The following is a 25,810-nucleotide window of genomic DNA, read 5'->3' on the forward strand; positions in this document are numbered from 1 at the left end:
CATATAACCTCCCTATGTTTCCTATTACTCCATATAACCTCCCTATATCTCCTCCTATTACTCCATATAATCTCCCTATATCTCCTCCTATTAGTCCATATCACCTCCCTATAACTCCTCCTATTACTCCATATAACCTCCAATATATCTCCTCCTATTACTCCATATAACCTCCCTATATCTCCTCCTATTACTCCATATAACCTCCCTATTTCTCCTCCTATTACTCCATATAACCTCCCCTATATCTCCCCCTATTACGCCATATAACCCCCTATGTCTCCTCCAATTACTCCATATGACCTCCCTATATTTCCTATTACTCCATATAACCTCCCTATATCTCCTCCTATTACTCCTTATATCCTCCCTATATCTCCTCCTATTACTCCATATAACCTCCCATATATCTCCTCCTATTACTCCATATAACCTCCCCTATATCTCCTCCTATTACTCCATATAACCTCCCTATATCTGCTCTTATTACTCCATATAACCTCCCTATATCTCCTCCTATTACTCCATATAACCTCCCTATATCTCCTCCTATTACTCCATATAACCTCCCCTATATCTCGCCCTATTACTCCATTTAACCCCCTATATCTCCTCCTATTACTCCATATAACCTCCCTATATCTCCTCCTATTACTCCATATAACCTCCCTATATCTCCTCCTATTACTCCATATAACCTCCCCTATATCTCCCCCTATTACTCCATTTAACCCCCTATATCTCCACCTATTACTCCATATAACCTCCCTATATCTCCTCCTATTACTCCATATAACCCCCCTATATCTCCTATTACTCCATATAACCTCCCTATATCTCATATTACTCCATATAACCTCCCCTATATCTCCTAGTACTCCATAAAACCTCCCTATATCTCCTCCTATTACTTCACATAATCTCCCTATGTCTCCTCCTATTACTCTATGTAACCTCCCTATATCTCCTATTACTCCATAGAACCTCCCTATATCTCCTCCTATTACTCCATATAACCTCCCTATATCTCCTATTACTCCATAGAACCTCCCCTATATCTCCTCCTATTACTCCATATAATCTCCCTATATATCCTCCTATTACTCCATATAACCTTCCTATATCTCCTCCTATTACTCCTTATAACCTCCCTATATCTCCTATTACTCCATAGAACCTCCCCTATATCTCCTCCTATTACTCCATATAATCTCCCTATATATCCTCCTATTACTCCATATAACCTTCCTATATCTCCTCCTATTACTCCATATAACCTCCCCTATATCTCCTCCTATTACTCCATATAACCTCCCTATATCTCCGTATAACCTCTCCTATATCTCCTCCTATTACTCCATATAACCTCGCTATATCTCCTATTACTCCATATAACCTCCCTATTTCTCCTCCTATTACTCCATATAACCTCCCTATATCTCCTCCTATTACTCCATATAACCTCCCCTATATCTCCTACTATTACTCCATATAACCTCCCTATATCTCCTCCTGTTACTCCATATAACCTCCCTATATCTCCTCCTATTACTCCATATAACCTCCCTATTTCTCCTCCTATTTCTCCATATAACCTCCCCTATATCTCCCCCTATTACTCCATATAACCTCCCTATATCTCCTCCTATTACTCCATATAACCTCCCTATTTGTCCATATAACCTCCCCTATATCTCCTCCAATTACTCCATATAACCTCCCTATGTTTCCTATTACTCCATATAACCTCCCTATATCTCCTCCTATTACTCCATATAATCTCCCTATATCTCCTCCTATTAGTCCATATCACCTCCCTATAACTCCTCCTATTACTCCATATAACCTCCAATATATCTCCTCCTATTACTCCATATAACCTCCCTATATCTCCTCCTATTACTCCATATAACCTCCCTATTTCTCCTCCTATTACTCCATATAACCTCCCCTATATCTCCCCCTATTACGCCATATAACCCCCTATGTCTCCTCCAATTACTCCATATGACCTCCCTATATTTCCTATTACTCCATATAACCTCCCTATATCTCCTCCTTTTACTCCATATATCCTCCCTATATCTCCTCCTATTACTCCATATAACCTCCCTATATCTCCTCCTATTACTCCATATAACCTCCCTATTTCTCCTCCTATTTCTCCATATAACCTCCCCTATATCTCCTCCAATTACTCCATATAACCTCCATATGTTTCCTATTACTCCATATAACCTCCCTATATCTCCTCCTATTACTCCATATAATCTCCCTATATCTCCTCCTATTAGTCCATATCACCTCCCTATAACTCCTCCTATTACTCCATATAACCTCCAATATATCTCCTCCTATTACTCCATATAACCTCCCTATATCTCCTCCTATTACTCCATATAACCTCCCTATTTCTCCTCCTATTACTCCATATAACCTCCCCTATATCTCCCCCTATTACGCCATATAACCCCCTATGTCTCCTCCAATTACTCCATATGACCTCCCTATATTTCCTATTACTCCATATAACCTCCCTATATCTCCTCCTATTACTCCATATATCCTCCCTATATCTCCTCCTATTACTCCATATAACCTCCCATATATCTCCTCCTATTACTCCATATAACCTCCCCTATATCTCCTCCTATTACTCCATATAACCTCCCTATATCTGCTCTTATTACTCCATATAACCTCCCTATATCTCCTCCTATTACTCCATATAACCTCCCTATATCTCCTCCTATTACTCCATATAACCTCCCCTATATCTCGCCCTATTACTCCATTTAACCCCCTATATCTCCTCCTATTACTCCATATAACCTCCCTATATCTCCTCCTATTACTCCATATAACCTCCCTATATCTCCTCCTATTACTCCATATAACCTCCCCTATATCTCCCCCTATTACTCCATTTAACCCCCTATATCTCCACCTATTACTCCATATAACCTCCCTATATCTCCTCCTATTACTCCATATAACCCCCCTATATCTCCTATTACTCCATATAACCTCCCTATATCTCATATTACTCCATATAACCTCCCCTATATCTCCTAGTACTCCATAAAACCTCCCTATATCTCCTCCTATTACTTCACATAATCTCCCTATGTCTCCTCCTATTACTCTATGTAACCTCCCTATATCTCCTATTACTCCATAGAACCTCCCTATATCTCCTCCTATTACTCCATATAACCTCCCTATATCTCCTATTACTCCATAGAACCTCCCCTATATCTCCTCCTATTACTCCATATAATCTCCCTATATATCCTCCTATTACTCCATATAACCTTCCTATATCTCCTCCTATTACTCCTTATAACCTCCCTATATCTCCTATTACTCCATAGAACCTCCCCTATATCTCCTCCTATTACTCCATATAATCTCCCTATATATCCTCCTATTACTCCATATAACCTTCCTATATCTCCTCCTATTACTCCATATAACCTCCCCTATATCTCCTCCTATTACTCCATATAACCTCCCTATACCTCCGTATAACCTCTCCTATATCTCCTCCTATTACTCCATATAACCTCGCTATATCTCCTATTACTCCATATAACCTCCCTATATCTCATCCTATTACTCCATATAACCTCCCTATATCTCCTCCTATTACTCCATATAACCTCCCTATATCTCCTCCTATTACTCCATATAACCTCCCTATATCTCCTCCTATTACTCCATATAACCTCCCCTATATCTCCCCCTATTACTCCATATAACCTCCCTATATCTCCTCCTATTACTCCATATAACCTCCCTATTTCTCCTCCTATTTCTCCATATAACCTCCCCTATATCTCCTCCAATTACTCCATATAACCTCCCTATGTTTCCTATTACTCCATATAACCTCCCTATATCTCCTCCTATTACTCCATATAATCTCCCTATATCTCCTCCTATTAGTCCATATCACCTCCCTATAACTCCTCCTATTACTCCATATAACCTCCAATATATCTCCTCCTATTACTCCATATAACCTCCCTATATCTCCTCCTATTACTCCATATAACCTCCCTATTTCTCCTCCTATTACTCCATATAACCTCCACTATATCTCCCCCTATTACGCCATATAACCCCCTATGTCTCCTCCAATTACTCCATATAACCTCCCTATATTTCCTATTACTCCATATAACCTCCCTATATCTCCTCCTATTACTCCATATATCCTCCCTATATCTCCTCCTATTACTCCATATAACCTCCCCTATATCTCCTCCTATTACTCCATATAACCTCCCTATATCTGCTCTTATTACTCCATATAACCTCCCTATATCTCCTCCTATTACTCCATTTAACCTCCCTATATCTCCTCCTATTACTCCATATAACCTCCCCTATATCTCCCCCTATTACTCCATTTAACCCCCTATATCTCCTCTTATTACTCCATATAACCTCCCTATATCTCCTCCTATTACTCCATATAACCTCCCCTATATCTCCCCCTATTACTCCATTTAACCCCCTATATCTCCACCTATTACTCCATATAACCTCCCTATATCTCCTCCTATTACTCCATATAACCCCCCTATATCTCCTATTACTCCATATAACCTCCCTATATCTCATATTACTCCATATAACCTCCCCTATATCTCCTATTACTCCATAAAACCTCCCTATATCTCCTCCTATTACTTCACATAATCTCCCTATGTCTCCTCCTATTACTCTATGTAACCTCCCTATATCTGCTATTACTCCATAGAACCTCCCCTATATCTCCTCCTATTAATCCATATAATCTCCCTATATATCCTCCTATTACTCCATATAACCTTCCTATATCTCCTCCTATTACTCCATATAACCTCCCCTATATCTCCTCCTATTACTCCATATAACCTCCCTATATCTCCATATAACCTCTCCTATATCTCCTCCTATTTCTCCATATAACCTCCCCTATATCTCCTCCAATTACTCCATATAACCTCCCTATGTTTCCTATTACTCCATATAACCTCCCTATATCTCCTCCTATTACTCCATATAATCTCCCTCTATCTCCTCCTATTACTCCATATAACCTCCCTATATCTCCTCCTATTACTCCATATAACCTCCCTATATCTCCTCCTATTACTCCATATAACCTCCCTATATCTCCTCCTATTACTCCATATAACCTCCCCTATATCTCCTACTATTACTCCATATAACCTCCCTATATCTCCTCCTGTTACTCCATATAACCTCCCTATATCTCCTCCTATTACTCCATATAACCTCCCTATTTCTCCTCCTATTTCTCCATATAACCTCCCCTATATCTCCCCCTATTACTCCATATAACCTCCCTATATCTCCTCCTATTACTCCATATAACCTCCCTATTTCTCCATATAACCTCCCCTATGTCTCCTCCAATTACTCCATATGACCTCCCTATATTTCCTATTACTCCATATAACCTCCCTATATCTCCTCCTATTACTCCATATATCCTCCCTATATCTCCTCCTATTACTCCATATAACCTCCCTATATCTCCTCCTATTACTCCATATAACCTCCCTATTTCTCCATATAACCTCCCCTATATCTCCTCCAATTACTCCATATAACCTCCCTATGTTTCCTATTACTCCATATAACCTCCCTATATCTCCTCCTATTACTCCATATAATCTCCCTATATCTCCTCCTATTAGTCCATATCACCTCCCTATAACTCCTCCTATTACTCCATATAACCTCCAATATATCTCCTCCTATTACTCCATATAACCTCCCTATATCTCCTCCTATTACTCCATATAACCTCCCTATTTCTCCTCCTATTACTCCATATAACCTCCCCTATATCTCCCCCTATTACGCCATATAACCCCCTATGTCTCCTCCAATTACTCCATATGACCTCCCTATATTTCCTATTACTCCATATAACCTCCCTATATCTCCTCCTATTACTCCATATATCCTCCCTATATCTCCTCCTATTACTCCATATAACCTCCCATATATCTCCTCCTATTACTCCATATAACCTCCCCTATATCTCCTCCTATTACTCCATATAACCTCCCTATATCTGCTCTTATTACTCCATATAACCTCCCTATATCTCCTCCTATTACTCCATATAACCTCCCTATATCTCCTCCTATTACTCCATATAACCTCCCCTATATCTCGCCCTATTACTCCATTTAACCCCCTATATCTCCTCCTATTACTCCATATAACCTCCCTATATCTCCTCCTATTACTCCATATAACCTCCCTATATCTCCTCCTATTACTCCATATAACCTCCCTATATCTCCTCCTATTACTCCATATAACCTCCCCTATATCTCCCCCTATTACTCCATTTAACCCCCTATATCTCCACCTATTACTCCATATAACCTCCCTATATCTCCTCCTATTACTCCATATAACCCCCCTATATCTCCTATTACTCCATATAACCTCCCTATATCTCATATTACTCCATATAACCTCCCCTATATCTCCTAGTACTCCATAAAACCTCCCTATATCTCCTCCTATTACTTCACATAATCTCCCTATGTCTCCTCCTATTACTCTATGTAACCTCCCTATATCTCCTATTACTCCATAGAACCTCCCTATATCTCCTCCTATTACTCCATATAACCTCCCTATATCTCCTATTACTCCATAGAACCTCCCCTATATCTCCTCCTATTACTCCATATAATCTCCCTATATATCCTCCTATTACTCCATATAACCTTCCTATATCTCCTCCTATTACTCCATATAACCTCCCTATATCTCCTATTACTCCATAGAACCTCCCCTATATCTCCTCCTATTACTCCATATAATCTCCCTATATATCCTCCTATTACTCCATATAACCTTCCTATATCTCCTCCTATTACTCCATATAACCTCCCCTATATCTCCTCCTATTACTCCATATAACCTCCCTATATCTCCGTATAACCTCTCCTATATCTCCTCCTATTACTCCATATAACCTCGCTATATCTCCTATTACTCCATATAACCTCCCTATATCTCATCCTATTACTCCATATAACCTCCCTATATCTCCTCCTATTACTCCATATAACCTCCCTATATCTCCTCCTATTACTCCATATAACCTCCCTATATCTCCTCCTATTACTCCATATAACCTCCCCTATATCTCCCCCTATTACTCCATATAACCTCCCTATATCTCCTCCTATTACTCCATATAACCTCCCTATTTCTCCTCCTATTTCTCCATATAACCTCCCCTATATCTCCTCCAATTACTCCATATAACCTCCCTATGTTTCCTATTACTCCATATAACCTCCCTATATCTCCTCCTATTACTCCATATAATCTCCCTATATCTCCTCCTATTAGTCCATATCACCTCCCTATAACTCCTCCTATTACTCCATATAACCTCCAATATATCTCCTCCTATTACTCCATATAACCTCCCTATATCTCCTCCTATTACTCCATATAACCTCCCTATTTCTCCTCCTATTACTCCATATAACCTCCCCTATATCTCCCCCTATTACGCCATATAACCCCCTATGTCTCCTCCAATTACTCCATATAACCTCCCTATATTTCCTATTACTCCATATAACCTCCCTATATCTCCTCCTATTACTCCATATATCCTCCCTATATCTCCTCCTATTACTCCATATAACCTCCCCTATATCTCCTCCTATTACTCCATATAACCTCCCTATATCTGCTCTTATTACTCCATATAACCTCCCTATATCTCCTCCTATTACTCCATATAACCTCCCTATATCTCCTCCTATTACTCCATATAACCTCCCCTATATCTCCCCCTATTACTCCATTTAACCCCCTATATCTCCTCCTATTACTCCATATAACCTCCCTATATCTCCTCCTATTACTCCATATAACCTCCCCTATATCTCCCCCTATTACTCCATTTAACCCCCTATATCTCCACCTATTACTCCATATAACCTCCCTATATCGCCTCCTATTACTCCATATAACACCCCTATATCTCCTATTACTCCATATAACCTCCCTATATCTCATATTACTCCATATAACCTCCCCTATATCTCCTATTACTCCATAAAACCTCCCTATATCTCCTCCTATTACTTCACATAATCTCCCTATGTCTCCTCCTATTACTCTATGTAACCTCCCTATATCTGCTATTACTCCATACAACCTCCCTATATCTCCTCCTATTACTCCATATAACCTCCCTATATCTCCTATTACTCCATATAACCTCCCCTATATCTCCTCCTATTAATTCATATAATCTCCCTATATATCCTCCTATTACTCCATATAAACTTCCTATATCTCCTCCTATTACTCCATATAACCTCCCCTATATCTCCTCCTATTACTCCATATAACCTCCCTATATCTCCATATAACCTCTCCTATATCTCCTCCTATTACTCCATATAGCCTCGCTATATCTCCTCCTATTTCTCCATATAACCTCCCCTATATCTCCTCCAATTACTCCATATAACCTCCCTATGTTTCCTATTACTCCATATAACCTCCCTATATCTCCTCCTATTACTCCATATAATCTCCCTATATCTCCTATTAGTCCATATCACCTCCCTATAACTCCTCCTATTACTCCATATAACCTCCATTATATCTCCTCCTATTACTCCATATAACCTCCCTATATCTCCTCCTATTACTCCATATAACCTCCCTATTTCTCCTCCTATTACTCCATATAACCTAGCCCTATATCTCCCCCTATTACGCCATATAACCCCCTATGTCTCCTCCAATTACTCCATATAACCTCCCTATATTTCCTATTACTCCATATAACCTCCCTATATCTCCTCCTATTACTCCATATATCCTCCCTATATCTCCTCCTATTACTCCATATAACCTCCCATATATCTCCTCCTATTACTCCATATAACCTCCCCTATATCTCCTCCTATTACTCCATATAACCTCCCTATATCTGCTCTTATTACTCCATATAACCTCCCAATATCTCCTCCTATTACTCCATATAACCTCCCTATATCTTCTCCTATTACTCCATATAACCTCCCTATATCTCCACCTATTACTCCATAGAACCTCCCCTATATCTCCCCCTATTACTCCATTTAACCCCCTATATCTCCTCCTATTACTCCATATAACCTCCCTATATCTCCTCCTATTACTCCATATAACCCCCCTATATCTCCTATTACTCCATATAACCTCCCTATATCTCATATTACTCCATATTACCTCCCCTATATCTCCTATTACTCCATAAAACCTCCCTATATCTCCTCCTATTACTTCATATAATCTCCTTATGTCTCCTCCTATTACTCTATGTAACCTCCCTATATCTCCTATTACTCCATAGAACCTCCCTATATCTCTTCCTATTACTCCATATAACCTCCCTATATCTCCTATTACTCCATAGAACCTCCCTATATCTCCTCCTATTACTCCATATAATCTCCCTATATATCCTCCTATTACTCCATATAACCTTCCTATATCTCCTCCTATTACTCCATATAACCTCCCTATATCTCCATATAACCTCCCCTATATCTCCTCCTATTACTCCATATAACCTCCCTATATCTCCTCCTATTACTCCATGTAACCTCCCTATATCTCCTCCTATTACTCCATATAATCTCCCTCTATCTCCTCCTATTATTCCATATAACCTCCCTATATCTCCTCCTATTACTCCATATAACCTTCCTATATCTCCTCCTATTACTCCATATAACCTCCCTATATCTCCTCCTATTACTCCATATAACCTCCCCTATGTCTCCTCCTATTACTCCATATAACCTCCCTATATCTCCTCCTGTTACTCCATATAACCTCCCTATATCTCCTCCTATTACTCCATATAACCTCCCTATTTCTCCTCCTATTTCTCCATATAACCTCCCCTATATCTCCCCCTATTACTCCATATAACCTCCCTATATCTCCTCCTATTACTTCATATAACCTCACTATTTCTCCTCCTATTTCTCCATATAACCTCCCCTAGATCTCCTCCAATTACTCCATATAACCTCTCTATGTTTCGTATTACTCCATATAACCTCCCTATATCTCCTCCTATTACTCCATATAACCTCCCTATATCTCCTCCTATTACTCCATATAATCTCCCTATATCTCCTCCTATTAGTCCATATCACCTCCCTATAACTCCTCCTATTACTCCATATAACCTCCAATATATCTCCTCCTATTACTCCATATAACCTCCCTATATCTCCTCCTATTACTCCATATAACCTCCCTATATCTCCTCCTATTACTCCATATAACCTCCCTATTTCTCCTCCTATTACTCCATATAACCTCCCCTATATCTCCCCCTATTACGCCATATAACCCCCTATGTCTCCTCCAATTACTCCATATAACCTCCCTGTATTTCCTATTACTCCATATAACCTCACTATATTTCCTCCTATTACTCCATATATCCTCCCTATATCTCCTCCTATTACTCCATATAACCTCCCCTATATCTCCTCATATTACTCCATATAACCTCCCTATATCTGCTCTTATTACTCCATATAAACTCCCTATATCTCCTCCTATTACTCCATATAACCTCCCTATATCTCCTCCTATTACTCCATATAACCTCCCCTATATCTCCTCATATTACTCCATATAACCTCCCTATATCTGATCTTATTACTCCATATAAACTCCCTATATCTCCTCCTATTACTCCATATAACCTCCCTATATCTCCTCCTATTACTCCATATAACCTCCCCTATATCTCCTCATATTACTCCATATAACCTCCCTATATCTGCTCTTATTACTCCATATAACCTCCCAATATCTCCTCCTATTACTCCATATAACCTCCCTATATCTCCTCCTATTACTCCATATAACCTCCCTATATCTCCTCCTATTACTCCATATAACCTCCACTATATCTCCCCCTATTACTCCTTTTAACCCCCTATATCTCCTCCTATTACTCCATATAACCTCCCTATATCTCCTCCTATTACTCCATATAACCCCCCTAAATCTCCTATTACTCCATATAACCTCCCTATATCTCATATTACTCCATATAACCTCCCCTATATCTCCTATTACTCCATAAAACCTCCCTATATCTCCTCCTATTACTTCATATAATCTCCCTATGTCTCCTCCTATTACTCTATGTAACCTCCCTATATGTCCTATTACTCCATAGAACCTCCCTATATCTCTTCCTATTACTCCATATAACCTCCCTATATCTCCTATTATTCCATAGAACCTCCCTATATCTCCTCCTATTACTCCATATAATCTCCCTATATATCCTCCTATTACTCCATATAACCTTCCTATATCTCCTCCTATTACTCCATATAACCTCCCTATATCTCCATATAACCTCCCCTATATCTCCTCCTATTACTCCATGTAACCTCCCTATATCTCCTCCTATTACTCCATGTAACCTCCCTATATCTCCTCCTATTACTCCATATAATCTCCCTCTATCTCCTCCTATTACTTCATATAACCTCCCTATATCTCCTCCTATTACTCCATATAACCTCCCCTATGTCTCCTCCTATTACTCCATATAACCTCCCTATATCTCCTCCTGTTACTCCATATAACCTCCCTATATCTCCTCCTATTACTCCATATAACCTCCCTATTTCTCCTCCTATTTCTCCATATAACCTCCCCTATATCTCCCCCTATTACTCCATATGACCTCCCTATATCTCCTCCTATTACTCCATATAACCTCACTATTTCTCCTCCTATTTCTCCATATAACCTCCCCTAGATCTCCTCCAATTACTCCATATAACCTCTCTATGTTTCGTATTACTCCATATAACCTGCCTATATCTCCTCCTATTACTCCATATAACCTCCCAATATCTCCTCCTATTACTCCATATAATCTCCAATATATCTCCTCCTATTACTCCATATAACCTCCCTATATCTCCTCCTATTACTCCATATAACCTCCCTATTTCTCCTCCTATTACTCCATATAACCTCCCCTATATCTCCCCCTATTATGCCATATAACCCCCTATGTCTCCTCCAATTACTCCATATAACCTCCCTGTATTTCCTATTACTCCATATAACCTCACTATATCTCCTCCTATTACTCCATATAATCTCCCTATATCTCCTCCTATTAGTCCATATCACCTCCCTATAACTCCTCCTATTACTCCATATAACCTCCAATATATCTCCTCCTATTACTCCATATAACCTCCCTATTTCTCCTCCTATTACTCCATATAACCTCCCCTATATCTCCCCCTATTACGCCATATAACCCCCTATGTCTCCTCCAATTACTCCATATAACCTCCCTGTATTTCCTATTACTCCATATAACCTCCCTATATCTCCTCCTATTACTCCATATATCCTCCCTATATCTCCTCCTATTACTCCATATAACCTCCCCTATATCTCCTAATATTACTCCATATAACCTCCCTATATCTGCTCTTATTACTCCATATAACCTCCCTATATCTCCTCCTATTACTCCATATAACCTCCCTATATCTCCTCCTATTACTCCATATAACCTCCCCTATATCTCCTCATATTACTCCATATAACCTCCCTATATCTGCTCTTATTACTCTATATAACCTCCCTATATCTCCTCCTATTACTCCATATAACCTCCCTATATCTCCTCCTATTACTCCATATAACCTCCCCTTTATCTCCTCCTATTACTCCATATAACCTCCCTATATCTCCTCCTATTACTCCATATAACCCCCCTATATCTCCTCCTATTACTCCATATAACCTCCCCTATATCTCCTCCTATTACTCCTTATAACCTCCCCTATATCTCCTCCTATATCTCCATATAACCTCCCTATATCTCCTCCTATTACTCCATATAACCCCCTATATCTCTTATTACTCCATATAACCTCCCTATATCTCATATTACTCCATATAGCCTCCCCTATATCTCCTCCTATTACTCCATAAAACCTCCCTATATCTCCTCCTATTACTTCATATAATCTCCCCTTTATCTCCTCCTATTACTCCATATAACCTCCCCTATATCTCCTCCTATTACTCCATATAACCTCCCCTATATCTCCTCCTATTATTACATATAACCTCCCCTATATATCCTCCTATATCTCCATATAACCTCCCCTATATCTCCTATTACTCCATATAACCTCCCTATATCTCCTCCTGTTACTCCATATAACCTCCCTATATCTCCTTCTATTACTCCATATAACCTCCCTATTTCTCCTCCTATTTCTCCATATAACCTCCCCTATATCTCCCCCTATTACTCCATATAACCCCCTATATCTCCTCCAATTACTCCATATAACCTCCCTATGTTTCCTATTACTCCATATAACCTCCAATATATCTCCTCCTATTACTCCATATAACCTCCCTATATCTCCTCCTATTACTCCATATAACCTCCCTATATCTCCTCCTATTACTCCATATACGGTAACCTCCCTATTTATCCTCTTATTACTCCATATAACCTCCCCTATATCTCCCCCCTATTATGCCATATATCCCCCTATGTCTCCTCCAATTACTCCATATAACCTCCCTATATTTCCTATTACTCCATATAATCTCCCTATATCTCCTCCTATTACTCCATATAATCTCCATATAACTCCTCCTATTACTCCATATAACCTCCCCTATATCTCCTCCTATTACTCCATATATCCTCCCTATATCTCCTCCTATTACTCCATATAACCTCCCCTATATCTCCTCATATTACTCCATATAACCTCCCTATATCTGCTCTTATTACTCCATATAAACTCCCTATATCTCCTCCTATTACTCCATATAACCTCCCTATATCTCCTCCTATTACTCCATATAACCTCCCCTATATCTCCTCATATTACTCCATATAACCTCCCTATATCTGCTCTTATTACTCCATATAACCTCCCAATACCTCCTCCTATTACTCCATATAACCTCCCTATATCTCCTCCTATTACTCCATATAACCTCCCTATATCTCCTCCTATTACTCCATATAACCTCCACTATATCTCCCCCTATTACTCCTTTTAACCCCCTATATCTCCTCCTATTACTCCATATAACCTCCCTATATCTCCTCCTATTACTCCATATAACCCCCCTATATCTCCTATTACTCCATATAACCTCCCTATATCTCATATTACTCCATATAACCTCCCCTATATCTCCTATTACTCCATAAAACCTCCCTATATCTCCTCCTATTACTTCATATAATCTCCCTATGTCTCCTCCTATTACTCTATGTAACCTCCCTATATGTCCTATTACTCCATAGAACCTCCCTATATCTCTTCCTATTACTCCATATAACCTCCCTATATCTCCTATTACTCCATATAATCTCCCTATATATCCTCCTATTACTCCATATAACCTTCCTATATCTCCTCCTATTACTCCATATAACCTCCCTATATCTCCATATAACCTCCCCTATATCTCCTCCTATTACTCCATATAACCTCCCTATATCTCCTCCTATTACTCCATGTAACTTCCCTATATCTCCTCCTATTACTCCATATAATCTCCCTCTATCTCCTCCTATTACTCCATATAACCTCCCTATATCTCCTCCTATTACTCCATATAACCTTCCTATATCTCCTCCTATTACTCCATATAACCTCCCTATATCTCCTCCTATTACTCCATATAACCTCCCTATATCTCCTCCTATTACTCCATATAACCTCCCTATTTCTCCTCCTATTACTCCATATAACCTCCCCTATATCTCCCCCTATTACGCCATATAACCCCCTATGTCTCCTCCAATTACTCCATATAACCTCCCTGTATTTCCTATTACTCCATATAACCTCCCTATATCTCCTCCTATTATTCCATATATCCTCCCTATATCTCCTCCTATTACTCCATATAACCTCCCCTATATCTCCTCATATTACTCCATATAACCTCCCTATATCTGCTCTTATTACTCCATATAACCTCCCTATATCTCCTCCTATTACTCCATATAACCTCCCTATATCTCCTCCTATTACTCCATATAACCTCCCCTATATCTCCTCATATTACTCCATATAACCTCCCTATATCTGCTCTTATTACTCTATATAACCTCCCTATATCTCCTCCTATTACTCCATATAACCTCCCTATATCTCCTCCTATTACTCCATATAACCTCCCCTATATCTCCTCCTATTACTCCATATAACCTCCCTATATCTCCTCCTATTACTCCATATAACCCCCCTATATCTCCTCCTATTACTCCATATAACCTCCCCTATATCTCCTCCTATTACTCCTTATAACCTCCCCTATATCTCCTCCTATATCTCCATATAACCTCCCTATATCTCCTCCTATTACTCCATATAACCCCCCTATATCTCCTATTATTCCATATAACCTCCCTATATCTCATATTACTCCATATAGCCTCCCTTATATCTCCTCCTATTACTCCATAAAACCTCCCTATATCTCCTCCTATTACTTCATATAATCTCCCCTTTATCTCCTCCTATTACTCCATATAACCTCCCCTATATCTCCTCCTATTACTCCATATAACCTCCCCTATATCTCCTCCTATTACTACATATAACCTCCCCTATATCTCCTCCTATATCTCCATATAACCTCCCCTATATCTCCTATTACTCCATATAACCTCCCTATATCTCCTCCTGTTACTCCATATAACCTCCCTATATCTCCTTCTATTACTCCATATAACCTCCCTATTTCTCCTCCTATTTCTCCATATAACCTCCCCTATATCTCCCCCTATTACTCCATATAACCCCCTATATCTCCTCCAATTACTCCATATAACCTCCCTATGTTTCCTATTACTCCATATAACCTCCAATATATCTCCTCCTATTACTCCATATAACCTCCCTATATCTCCTCCTATTACTCCATATAACCTCCCTATATCTCCTCCTATTACTCCATATACGGTAACCTCCCTATTTATCCTCCTATTACTCCATATAACCTCCCCTATATCTCCCCCCTATTATGCCATATAACCCCCTATGTCTCCTCCAATTACTCCATATAACCTCCCTATATTTCCTATTACTCCATATAATCTCCCTATATCTCCTCCTATTACTCCATATAATCTCCATATAACTCCTCCTATTACTCCATATAACCTCCCCTATATCTCCTCCTATTACTCCATATATCCTCCCTATATCTCCTCCTATTACTCCATATAACCTCCCCTATATCTCCTCATATTACTCCATATAACCTCCCTATATCTGCTCTTATTACTCCATATAAACTCCCTATATCTCCTCCTATTACTCCATATAACCTCCCTATATCTCCTCCTATTACTCCATATAACCTCCCCTATATCTCCTCATATTACTCCATATAACCTCCCTATATCTGCTCTTATTACTCCATATAACCTCCCAATACCTCCTCCTATTACTCCATATAACCTCCCTATATCTCCTCCTATTACTCCATATAACCTCCCTATATCTCCTCCTATTACTCCATATAACCTCCACTATATCTCCCCCTATTACTCCTTTTAACCCCCTATATCTCCTCCTATTACTCCATATAACCTCCCTATATCTCCTCCTATTACTCCATATAACCCCCCTATATCTCCTATTACTCCATATAACCTCCCTATATCTCATATTACTCCATATAACCTCCCCTATATCTCCTATTACTCCATAAAACCTCCCTATATCTCCTCCTATTACTTCATATAATCTCCCTATGTCTCCTCCTATTACTCTATGTAACCTCCCTATATGTCCTATTACTCCATAGAACCTCCCTATATCTCTTCCTATTACTCCATATAACCTCCCTATATCTCCTATTACTCCATATAATCTCCCTATATATCCTCCTATTACTCCATATAACCTTCCTATATCTCCTCCTATTACTCCATATAACCTCCCTATATCTCCATATAACCTCCCCTATATCTCCTCCTATTACTCCATATAACCTCCCTATATCTCCTCCTATTACTCCATGTAACTTCCCTATATCTCCTCCTATTACTCCATATAATCTCCCTCTATCTCCTCCTATTACTCCATATAACCTCCCTATATCTCCTCCTATTACTCCATATAACCTTCCTATATCTCCTCCTATTACTCCATATAACCTCCCTATATCTCCTCCTATTACTCTATATAACCTCCCCTATGTCTCCTCCTATTACTCCATATAACCTCCCTATATCTCCTCCTGTTACTCCATATAACCTCCCTATATCTCCTCCTATTACTCCATATAACCTCCCTATTTCTCCTCCTATTTCTCCATATAACCTCCCCTATATCTCCCCCTATTACTCCATATAACCTCCCTATATCTCCTCCTATTACTCCATATAACTTCACTATTTCTCCTCCTATTTCTCCATATAACCTCCCCTAGATCTCCTCCAATTACTCCATATAACCTCTCTATGTTTCGTATTACTCCATATAACCTGCCTATATCTCCTCCTATTACTCCATATAACCTCCCAATATCTCCTCCTATTACTCCATATAATCTCCCTATATCTCCTCCTATTAGTCCATATCACCTCCCTATAACTCCTCCTATTACTCCATATAACTTCCAATATATCTCCTCCTATTACTCCATATAACCTCCCTATATCTCCTCCTATTACTCCATATAACCTCCCTATTTCTCCTCCTATTACTCCATATAACCTCCCCTATATCTCCCCCTATTACGCCATATAACCCCCTATGTCTCCTCCAATTACTCCATATAACCTCCCTGTATTTCCTATTACTCCATATAACCTCCCTATATCTCCTCCTATTACTCCATATATCCTCCCTATATCTCCTCCTATTACTCCATATAACCTCCCCTATATCTCCTCATATTACTCCATATAACCTCCCTATATCTGCTCTTATTACTCCATATAACCTCCCTATATCTCCTCCTATTACTCCATTTAACCTCCCCTATATCTCCTACTATTACTCTATATAACCTCCCTATATCTCCTCCTATTACTCCATATAACCCCCCTATATCTCCTCCTATTACTCCATATAACCTCCCCTATATCTCCTCCTATTACTCCTTATAACCTCCCCTATATCTCCTCCTATATCTCCATATAACCTCCCTATATCTCCTCCTATTACTCCATATAACCCCCCTATATCTCCTATTACTCCATATAACCTCCCTATATCTCATATTACTCCATATAGCCTCCCCTATATCTCCTCCTATTACTCCATAAAACCTCCCTATATCTCCTCCTATTACTTCATATAATCTCCCCTTTATCTCCTCCTATTACTCCATATAACCTCCCTTATATCTCCTCCTATTACTCCATATAACCTCCCCTATATCTCCTCCTATTACTACATATAACCTCCCCTATATCTCCTCCTATATCTCCATATAACCTCCCCTATATCTCCTATTACTCCATATAACCTCCCTATATCTCCTCCTGTTACTCCATATAACCTCCCTATATCTCCTTCTATTACTCCATATAACCTCCCTATTTCTCCTCCTATTTCTCCATATAACCTCCCCTATATCTCCCCCTATTACTCCATATAACCCCCTATATCTCCTCCAATTACTCCATATAACCTCCCTATGTTTCCTATTACTCCATATAACCTCCAATATATCTCCTCCTATTACTCCATATAACCTCCCTATATCTCCTCCTATTACTCCATATAACCTCCCTATATCTCCTCCTATTACTCCATATACGGTAACCTCCCTATTTATCCTCCTATTACTCCATATAACCTCCCCTATATCTCCCCCCTATTATGCCATATAACCCCCTATGTCTCCTCCAATTACTCCATATAACCTCCCTATATTTCCTATTACTCCATATAATCTCCCTATATCTCCTCCTATTACTCCATATAATCTCCATATAACTCCTCCTATTACTCCATATAACCTCCCCTATATCTCCTCCTATTACTCCATAGAACCTCCCTATATCTCCTCCTATTACTCCATATAATCTCCCTATATATCCTCCTATTACTCCATATAACCTTCCTATATCTCCTCCTATTATTTCATATAACCTCCCCTATATCTCCTCCTATTACTCCATATAACCTCCCCTATATCTCCTCCTATTACTCCATATAACCTCCGCTATATCTCCTCCTATATCTCCATATAACCTCCCCTATATCTCCTCCTATTACTCCATATAACCTCGCTATATCTCCTATTACTCCATATAACCTCCCTATATGTCCCCCTATAACTCCATATAACCCCCTATATCTCCTCCAATTACTCCATATAACCTTCCTATGTTTCCTATTACTCCATATAACCTCCAATATATCGCCTCCTATTACTCCATATAACCTCCCTATATCTCCTCCTATTACTCCATATAACCTCCCTATATCTCCTCCTATTACTCCATATTCGGTAACCTCCCTATTTATCCTCCTATTACTCCATATAACCTCCCCTATATCTCCCCCCTATTACGCCATATAACCTCCCTATATTTCCTATTACTCCATATAATCTCCCTATATCTCCTCCTATTACTCCATATAATCTCCCTATAACTCCTCCTATTACTCCATATAACCTCCCCTATATCTCCTCCTATTACTCCATATATCCTCCCTATATCTCCTCTTATTACTCCATATAACCTCCCTATATCTCCTCCTATTACTCCATATACGGTAATCTCCCTATTTATCCTCCTATTACTCCATATAACCTCCCCTATATCTCCCCCCTATTACGCCATATAACCTCCCTATATTTCCTATTTCTCCATATAATCTCCGCATATCTCCTCCTATTACTCCATATAATCTCCCTATAACTCCTCCTATTACTCCATATAACCTCCCCTATATCTCCTCTTATTACTCCATATAACCTCCCTATTTCTCCTCCTATTACTCCATATAACCTCCTCTATATCTCCCCCTATTACTCCATATAACCCCCTATATCTCCTCCTATTACTCCATATAACCTCCCTATATCTCCTCCTATTACTCCATATAATCGCATCTATATCTCCCCCTATTACTCCATATAACCCCCCTATATCTCCTCCTATTACTCCATATAACCTCCCTATATCTCCTCCTATTACTCCATATAACCCCCCTATATCTCCTCCTATTACTCCATATATCCTCCTTATATCTCCTCCTATTACTCCATATAACTTCCCCTATATCTCCTCCTATTACTCCATATATCCTCCCTATATCTCCTTCTATTGCTCCATATAACCCCCTAGATCTCCTCCTATTATTCCATATAACCTCGCTATATCTCCTCCTATTACTCCTTATAACCTCCATATATCTCCTCCTATTACTCCATATATCCTCCCTATATCTCCTCCTATTACTCCATATAACGTACCCTATAACTCCTCCTATTACTCCATATAACCTCCCTATATCTCCTCCTATTACCCCATATAACCTCCCTATATCTCCTCCTATTACTCCATATAACCTCTCCTATATCTCCTCCTATTACTCCATATAAGCTGTCTATATCTCCTCCTATTACTCCATATAACCTCCCTATATCTCCTCCTATTACTCCATATATCCTCTCCTATATCTCCTCCTATTACTCCATATAACCTCCCTATATCTCCTCCTATTACTCCATATAACCTCTCCTATATCTCCTCCTATTACTCCATATAACCTCCCTATATCTCCTCCTATTACTCCATATAACGTACCCTATAACTCCTCCTATTACTCCATATAACCTCCCTATATCTCCTCCTATTACCCCATATAACCTCCCTATATCTCCTCCTATTACTCCATATAACCTCTCCTATATCTCCTCCTATTACTCCATATAAGCTGTCTATATCTCCTCCTATTACTCCATATAACCTCCCTATATCTCCTCCTATTACTCCATATATCCTCTCCTATATCTCCTCCTATTACTCCATATAACCTCCCTATATCTCCTCCTATTACTCCATATAACCTTTCCTATATCTCCTCCTATTACTCCATATAACCTCCCTATATCTCCTCCTATTACTCCATATAACCTCCCCTATATCTCCTCTTATTATTCCATATAACCTCCCTGTATCTCCTCCAATTACTCCATATAACCTCCCTTTATCTCCTCCTATTACTCCTTATAGCCTCCCCATATTACTCCATATAACCTCCCTATATCTCCTCCTATTACTCCATATAACCTCCCTATATCCCCTCCTATTACTCCATATAGCCTCCTTATTTCTACTCCTATTACTCCATATAACCTCCCCTATATCTCCCCCTATTACTCCATATAACCCCCTATATCTCCTCCAATTACTCCATGTAACCTCCCTATATTTCCTATTACTACATATAACCTCCCTATATCTCCTCCTATTACTCCTTAAAACCTCCCTATATCTCCTCCTATTATTCCATATAACCTCCCTATATCTCCTCCTATTACTCCATATAACCTCCATATATCTCCTCCTATTACTCCATATAACCTCCCTATATCTCCTCCTATTACTCCATATAACCTCCCTATATCTCCTCCTATTACTCCATATAACCTCCCTATATCTCCCCCTGTTACGCCATATAACCCTCCTATATCTCCTACTACTCCATATAACCTCCCTATATCTCCTATTACTCCATATAACCTCCCCTATATCTCCTCCTATTACTCCATATAACCTCCCTATATCTCCTCCTTTTACTCAATATAACCTCCCCTATATCCCCTCCTATTACTCCGTATAACCTCCCTATATCTCCTCCTATTACTCCATATAATCTCCCTATATCTCCTCCTATTACTCCATATGACCTCCCTTTATCTCCTCCTATTACTCCTTATAACCTCCCCTATGTCTCCTCCTATTACTCCATATAACCTCCCTATAACTCCTATTACTCCATATAACCTCCCTATATCTCCTATTACTCCATACAATCTCCCTATATCTCCTCCTATTACTCCATATAACCTCCCTATAACTCCTCCTATTACTCCATATAACCTCCCCTATATCTCCTCCTATTACTCCATATATCCTCCCTATATCTCCTCCTATTACTCCATGTAACCTCCCTATATCTCCTCCTATTACTCCATATAACCTCCCCTATATCTCCTCCTATTACTCCATATAACCTCCCCTATATCTCCTCCTATTACTCCATATAACCTCCCTATATCTCCTTCTATTACTCCATATAACCTCCTTATATCTCCTCCTTTTACTCCTTATTAACTCCCTATATCTCCTCCTGTTACTCCATACAACCTCCCTATATCTCCTCCTATTACTCCATATAACCTCTCTATATCTCCTATTACTCCATATAACCTCCCTATATCTCCTCCTATTACTCCATATAACCTCCCTATTTCTCCTCCTATTACTCCATATAACCTCCCTATATCTCCTCCTATTACTCCATATAACCTCCCTATTTCTCCTCCTATTACTTCATACAACCTCCCTATATCTCCTCCTATTACTCCATATAACCTCTCTATATCTCCTACTATTACTCCATATAACCTCCCTATATCTCCTCCTATTACTCCATATAACCTCCCTATTTCTCCTCCTATTACTCCATATAACCTCTCTACTTCTCCTCCTATTACTCCATATAACCTCTCTATATCTCCTCCTATTACTCCATATATCTTCCCCTATATCTCCTCCTATTACTCCATATAACCTCCCTTATATCTCCTCCTATTATTCCATATAACCTCCCTATATCCCCTCCTATTACTCCATATAACCTCCCTATATCTCCTCCTATTACTCCATATAACCTCCCTGTATCTCCTCCTATTACTCCATATAACCTCCCCTATATCTCCTCCTATTACTCCATATAACCTCCCTATATCTCCTCCTATTACTCCATATAACCTCCCTATATCTTCTCCTATTACCCCATATACCCTCCCTATATCTCCTCCTATTACTCCATATAACCTCCCTTATATCTCCTCCTATTACCCCATATACCCTCCCTATATCTCCTCCTATTACTCCATATACCCTCCCTATATCTCCTCCTATTACTCCATATAACCTCCCCTATGTCTCCTCCTTTTACCCCATATGCCCTCCCTATATCTCCTCTTATTACTCCATATAACCTCCCTATATCTCCTCCTGTTACTCCATATAACCTCCCCTATATCTCCTCCTATTACTCCATATAACCTCCCTTATATCTCCTATTACTCCATATAACCTCCCTATATCTCCTTCTATTACTCCATATAACCTCCCCTATATCTCCTCCTATTACTCATATATCCTCCCTATATCTCCTCCTATTACTCCATGTAACCTCCCTATATCTCCTCCTATTACTCCATATAACCTCCCCTATATCTCCTATTACTCCATATAACCTCCCTATATCTCATTCTATTACTCCATATAACCTCCCCTATATCTCCTCCTATTACTCCATGTAACCTCCCTATATCTCCTCCTATTACTCCATATACCCTCCCCTATATCTCCTCCTATTACTCCATATAACCTCCCTATATCTCCTATTACTCCATATAACCTCCCTATATCTCCTTCTATTACTCCATATAACCTCCCCTATATCTCCTCCTATTACTCCATATAACCTCCCTATATCTCCTCCTATTACTCCATATAACCTCCCCTATATCTCCTCCTATTACTCCATATATCCTCCTCTATATATCCTCCTATTACTCCATGTAACCTCCCTATATCTCCTCCTATTACTCCATATAACCTCCCCTATATCTCCTCCTATTACTCCATATAACCTCCCTATATCTCCTATTACTCCATATAACCTCCCTATATCTCCTTCTATTACTCCATATAACCTCCCCTATATCTCCTCCTATTACTCCATATAACCTCCCTATATCTCCTCCTATTACTCCATATAACCTCCCCTATATCTCCTCCTATTTCTCCATATAACCTCCCTATATCTCCTATTACTCCATATAACCTCCCTATATCTCCTTCTATTACTCCATATAACCTCCCCTATATCTCCTCCTGTTACTCCATATAACCTCCCCTATATCTCCTCCTATTACTCCATATAACCTCCCTATATCTCCTTCTATTACTCCATATAACCTCCTTATGTCTCCTCCTATTACTCCTTATTAACTCCCTATATCTCCTCCTGTTACTCCATACAACCTCCCTATATCTCCTCCTATTACTCCATATAACCTCTCTATATCTCCTATTACTCCATATAACCTCCCTATATCTCCTCCTATTACTCCATATAACCTCCCTATTTCTCCTCCTATTACTCCATATAACCTCCCTATATCTCCTCCTATTACTCCATATAACCTCCCTATTTCTCCTCCTATTACTTCATACAACCTCCCTATATATCCTCCTATTACTCCATATAACCTCTCTATATCTCCTACTATTACTCCATATAACCTCCCTATATCTCCTCCTATTACTCCATATAACCTCCCTATTTCTCCTCCTATTACTCCATATAACCTCTCTACTTCTCCTCCTATTACTCCATATAACCTCTCTATATCTCCTCCTTTTACTCCATATATCTTCCCCTATATCTCCTCCTATTACTCCATATAACCTCCCCTATATCTCCTCCTATTACTCCATATAACCTCCCCTATATCTCCTCCTATTAATCCATATAACCTCCCTATATCCCCTCCTATTACTCCATATAACCTCCCTATATCTCCTCCTATTACTCCATATTACCTCCCTGTATCTCCTCCTATTACTCCATATAACCTCCCCTATATCTCCTCCTATTACTCCATATAACCTCCCTATATCTCCTCCTATTACTCCATATAACCTCCCTATATCTTCTCCTATTACCCCATATACCCTCCCTATATCTCCTCCTATTACTCCATATAACCTCCCCTATATCTCCTCCTATTACCCCATATACCCTCCCTATATCTCCTCCTATTACTCCATATAACCTCCCCTATGTCTCCTCCTATTACCCCATATACCCTCCCTATATCTCCTCTTATTACTCCATATAACCTCCCTATATCTCCTCCTATTGCTCCATATAACCTCCCCTATATCTCCTCCTATTACACCATATATCCTCCCCTATATCTCCTCCTATTACCCCATATAGCCTCCCTATATCGCCTCCTTTTACTCCACATCTGTTGTTCTGTTTTACTTCGTGCTTTTTTCTTAGCCCTTTACTTCTTGTTAGTGTTGTAGACTTTTCCCCAAGGGGCATAATTACTGTTGCTTGTTCCTTACATGATTTGCTTACAAATCAGAGATGTTTTCTTTAATTTTTCTCCATCTAAATATAAAGAGATAAATCTTCGGTTAGTATTGCTGGCACACTCACAATGTTGTATTAATTACAGGGCAGCAGAAGCCTAGGGATATGCCCTGTGGACTAATTCCTTGAGAGACACCATCTTTCCTTTCTCCTAAAAGAAGTCCTGGGCTTTGGAGATCCAGGGTGAGGTTCAGTGATCCATCTAAATGTCTGTCCAACCAGTGGACATCGGTATGAACCTTCCAACTCAGTCTGGTAAGTGTGGGGTAATTACTAGTAGATGATGGAAAATTATTGTTAGATGC

General features: G+C 39.3%; 1 protein-coding gene across 2 annotated transcripts in view; it reads left to right on the top strand.

Moving 5' to 3' along the window:
- Positions 1-25,810, top strand: part of HDAC5 (histone deacetylase 5) — a 159,188-nt gene that overhangs the window by 56,553 nt on the left and 76,825 nt on the right. For both annotated transcript variants that reach the window (XM_073572779.1, XM_073572780.1), the window contains exon 2: positions 25,591-25,760. In XM_073572779.1, the coding sequence (XP_073428880.1) occupies positions 25,712-25,760 (49 nt within the window). In that variant the 5' untranslated portion in view covers positions 25,591-25,711. The remainder of the gene's footprint in view (positions 1-25,590; positions 25,761-25,810) is intronic.

The sequence above is a fragment of the Dendrobates tinctorius genome, unplaced genomic scaffold, assembly GCF_039654945.1.
Source record: "Dendrobates tinctorius isolate UK_male_01 unplaced genomic scaffold, ASM3965494v1 ptg000032l, whole genome shotgun sequence".
Classification (NCBI taxonomy): domain Eukaryota; kingdom Metazoa; phylum Chordata; class Amphibia; order Anura; family Dendrobatidae; genus Dendrobates; species Dendrobates tinctorius.